This window comes from Aplysia californica, unplaced genomic scaffold (genome assembly GCF_000002075.1).
Source record: "Aplysia californica isolate F4 #8 unplaced genomic scaffold, AplCal3.0 scaffold00614, whole genome shotgun sequence".
Taxonomy (NCBI): domain Eukaryota; kingdom Metazoa; phylum Mollusca; class Gastropoda; order Aplysiida; family Aplysiidae; genus Aplysia; species Aplysia californica.
The window spans coordinates 467,189-471,443 of NW_004797884.1; the positions used below are offsets into that span (position 1 = coordinate 467,189).

Here is a 4,255-nt window from a genome sequence, read left to right on the forward strand (position 1 = left end):
TGGGGGGGGGTGTGAAGGAGAAGGGGGGAGAGAAATGCTGTGGTATATTGTTGCCATTTTGCTCTGACTCAGTGCTTCCAGTTTTCCATGACTTTGCAGATATCCGCAAATGGAAAAATTTTCGTGAAAATTAGTGCTAAAAAATATAATTTTAAAAAAATCTATTATCTATTTGTGGTGGTCGAATTTTGCTATTGAAAGGCTTTGTAATGGCTGCATCGATCGACATGTGGTTTTCGTCAAAAGATTCTTACAAATATTCTGTAGGTTTTGACGCCCTTAATTTTTAAAGTTTTGAGACAGTTTTGCTGCAAAAATCTAAATTTCTTTATTTCGCCGATCGCTTTTGTAGGCCGACGCTTCTGTCTCTGTAATTTTAGAACATCCGCCAGGTTTGTTTATTTCAAGTCGTACTTCCGTTCTATACTGTCATGCTTTGTCGTACAATACAGAGCACTATTTTAAGTGTTTAGTAGAGGGTTTTAAGGCGCTCGCAACTGCATAAGGTCGTATGAGCGCATTTTAAGTGTGCGACCTGTATAGATCTAGCCTCATGTTTCCTTTTTTTACTTGATGCTAAATTGGACTGTGATCCTTTCGTTTGATGCCAATCATCACTTTTTCTGGACTCCTTTGTCAAATTCTTTTTCTTGCTACTGGGAACAAGCAACACGGTTCTGCTCAACCACGAAAGCGGAATAGAGAATCAATCTATACATCTATTTTATATTTGGCGACTTGGAAACACATGTCACTTTTCTCTCAAGATTTATTGCTCCATTCCTGTAGAGTGTAAATATAGTAGACCAATGATATTCAGGTGATGTTAATGCACCGATCATTCCTTTCATCAAAAGGGGGCCCAGCGAAATAAAAGTTTTCCGTACTTACTAATGGGCAACAAGAACCCACCCATAGCGGACGTGCTCTTTTCTCTGATAGTGTAGACAGTAGACAGTGTCTTTTACCCTCACTTTCTAGAGCACAATCAGAGCACCAGCGTTGTGAACAAGAGGAAGAAATGTGGTTCAATAGATCTTGGGCCTGCCAAGAAAAGAAAACTCTAAAGAGAGCTTGATTTTTTATCGCACTTGTTTATCTATACGTATTATATTTGTGAAAGTCATCACTTTGGCCGCCTAAAACTTCGGAACCGCCTAACTTTCGAATTTGACAAAATTAACGGTGGTTCAGAATCATTTAAAGGGTGCACAGTTCTGTTTAGGAGTCTGAAGTCACTATAGTTGAATTTTCAGTTTTTCATTAGTTTCGTTTAGATCTAATCTTGGGAAAGTACGTTCGTCTTCTAAGACGCCATTGTAAACAAGTGAGCTTTCCGTTCCCTGACCGTGCGCACTGATTTCACACCTTTGTCATTCTGGAGTGTACAACCACGAAAGCAGAATAGAGAATCAGTCTATACATCACTAGATCGAAACCTTCTAATTTAATGCATCTCTCTGGATTTATTGCTCCTTTCCAGTAAATATAGTAGGCCAATGACTTTCAGTTGATGTTAATGCACCGATCATTCCTTTCTTCGAAAGGAGGCCCAGCTAGTTTGTAAATATTGTTGTGGATTTTAGTGGAACATAAGCTGTCAAGTGATTTCGATCTAGCTGTTTTACGATTTCTATCTGGGTGTACAGCACAAGGGAGAAGAGCCTGGCCTTGGGGTATATATAGATGCCAGTCGCTATGGTGCTCACCAACACAAGCAGAACAAAGTGGAACATCAACTGTCAAGTTTGATAGATCTAGCTGTTATACCACTGGTGTAAATGTACAGTACCGGTACAAGGGAGAAAGCATGGCCTTGGGGTATATATGGATAAGCAGAAAATTATGTATGCAAGATTACGAATTTTTGATTTGTTGATTACTAAAACATATACTTGTGGGTGGGCAGCCCTGCTTATGTGTGTGCGTCTCAGTGTGTGAATGTAAGTGTACATACAGTGTGTGTGTGTACCTGTCTGTGTGTGTGTGAATGTAAGTGTACATACAGTGTGTGTGTATACCTGTCTGTGTGTGTGTGAATGTGTGTGTGTACCTGTCTGTGTCTGTGTCGTGTGTGTATGGACTGTGATGTGAACCTGTCTGTGTGTCCTGTGTGTATGTGTGTGTGTACCTGTCTGTGTGTGTGTGTGTATGTGTACCTGTCTGTGTGTGTGTGTATGTGTGTGTGTACCTGTCTGTGTGTGTGTGTACCTGTCTGTGTGTGTGTGTACCTGTCTGTGTGTGTGTATGTGTGTGTGTGTACCTGTCTGTGTGTGTGTGTGAATGTAAGTGTACATACGGTGTGTGTGTGTGCCTGTCTGTGTGTGTGTACCTGTCTGTGTGTGTGTACCTGTCTGTGTGTGTGTGTGAATGTAAGTGTACATACGGTGTGTGTGTGTGCCTGTCTGTGTGTGTGTACCTGTCTGTGTGTGTGTACCTGTCTGTGTGTGTGTGTGAATGTAAGTGTACATACGGTGTGTGTGTGTGTACCAGTCTGTGTGTTTGTGTATGTGTGTGTGTACCTGTCTGTGTGTGTGTATGTGTGTGTGTACCTGTCTGTGTGTGTGTGAATGTAAGTGTACATATGGTGTGTGTGTGTGTGTGTACATTTGTTTCTGTACCTGTATGTGTGTCTGTGTATGTGTGTGTGTACCTGTCTGTGTGTGTACCTGTCTGTGTGTGTGTGTACCTGTCTGTGTGTGTATATATGTGTGTGTACCTGTCCTGTGTGTGTGTATATGTGTGTGTGAACCTGTCTGTGTGTGTGTACATTTGTTTCTGTGGGTGGTTGGTGGGTGCTCTGGTATGGTTTGCTTCTTCTTTCCTATCAAACATCTATCGTCCCTATCTCCCCTTCACTCCCCGGGGCAGTGCCACTGACTGTAGTGTCTTTAGGCCATTCCCAAAGGGGGGACATTTCTCGTTCAAGCATAGTAGAATTATAAATGGGCTGACTTATGTCACGCTCATAACTGTGCCTGATCTACAAGGACCTGCTGCTTTTTCTTTCTTGATCCTTACTATTGTCATTTTCCTCTACTTCTTTTGTATGTTTGTCACTCTCTTGTGACCTGCTATTTCCGGGTTGCCTTGATAGTCGAAGCAGACATTGTGCTGTTGAGGCTAGAGAGGTGAGCAGAGTAAGTCTGATTCCCTGTAAGGACTTCTCTGTTGACACCCACCCCTTGGCGCTCATATGACCTTATGCAGTTACGAGTGCCGTAAAACCTTCTACTATAAAAAATAAATATTTCCCTTTCTTTTTTATGTTTGTTACTCTCTTGTAAAACCTCTAATCTTCTGGCGCTCATTTGACCTTATGAAGTTGCGAGGGCTGTAAGACCTCTACTAAAACTACAACTAATCTTTGTCACTTATATGACCTATATGTGTTTGCAAATGCTGTAAAACTGTTCCTGTCACTAACCTGTGGTTGTTGTGTGCACAGAGCCCCACGCCTGTGTCCCGGAGTGTGTCAAGGTCAGCGACCAGCGACGAGAGACGCACAGAGGTCGTAGTGCCATGCTAGTCCCTCTGCTCTGTGGATGGGAGAGGTGACCTTTGTTCTCTGCCTTGTGCTGTTCTTTGTCCTGTGCTTGTATCATTGCTGTGTCATTGCTGTGTCATTGCTGTGTCAATGGTGTGTCATGTGTCTGTGGTTTTTCCTTACAGTTGTGTCATTAATGTGTTTTTCTAATGATTCTGTTCCTTTTAGTTTTGGGATTTCTGTGTTTTGTAATGGTTCTGTTCCTTTTAGTTTTGGGATTTCTGTGTTTTGTAATGGTTCTGTTCCTTTTAGTTTTGGGATTTCTGTGTTTTCTAATGGTTCTGTTCCTTTTAGTTTTGGCATTTCTGTGTTGTTCTAATGGTTCTGTTCCTTTTAGTTTTGGGATTTCTGTGTTGTTCTAATGGTTCTCTAATTCTCAGCACACAAGACAGAAAAGAAAACAGACAACATTTTTTTCTTGGATTCTGTTTTGCCCACAGACAAATCTGCAAGGCGCGTCCGTCGACCAAAAGGTTTGTGCTGTATCGGGGGCCGTGTGGGCGGCGTCTGCGATGTATCGAGGAAGTGGACCGCTACCTCATGCTGACCGACTCCCAGATGACCATCGACCAGTTCTGTTTTGACCACCACCTGCACGTCAACACAGAGTTTGTTCCTATCATTCCCGTCAAAGTAGGTCACGCTGGTGGAATACGCTGTCATCCCCTCTCTGTCTCTCTCTCTCTCTCTCTCTCTCTCTCTCTCTCT

General features: G+C 42.5%; 1 protein-coding gene across 1 annotated transcript in view; it reads left to right on the top strand.

Annotated features, from left to right (window-relative positions):
* Positions 1-4,255, top strand: part of LOC101858967 (histone-lysine N-methyltransferase SETDB1) — a gene marked incomplete at its 3' end in the record, with an annotated part of 41,040 nt that overhangs the window by 27,210 nt on the left and 9,575 nt on the right. Inside the window, 2 exon segments of the mRNA XM_005107595.3 lie at positions 3,449-3,554; positions 3,988-4,180. Of these exon segments, the coding sequence (XP_005107652.2) occupies positions 3,449-3,554; positions 3,988-4,180 (299 nt within the window).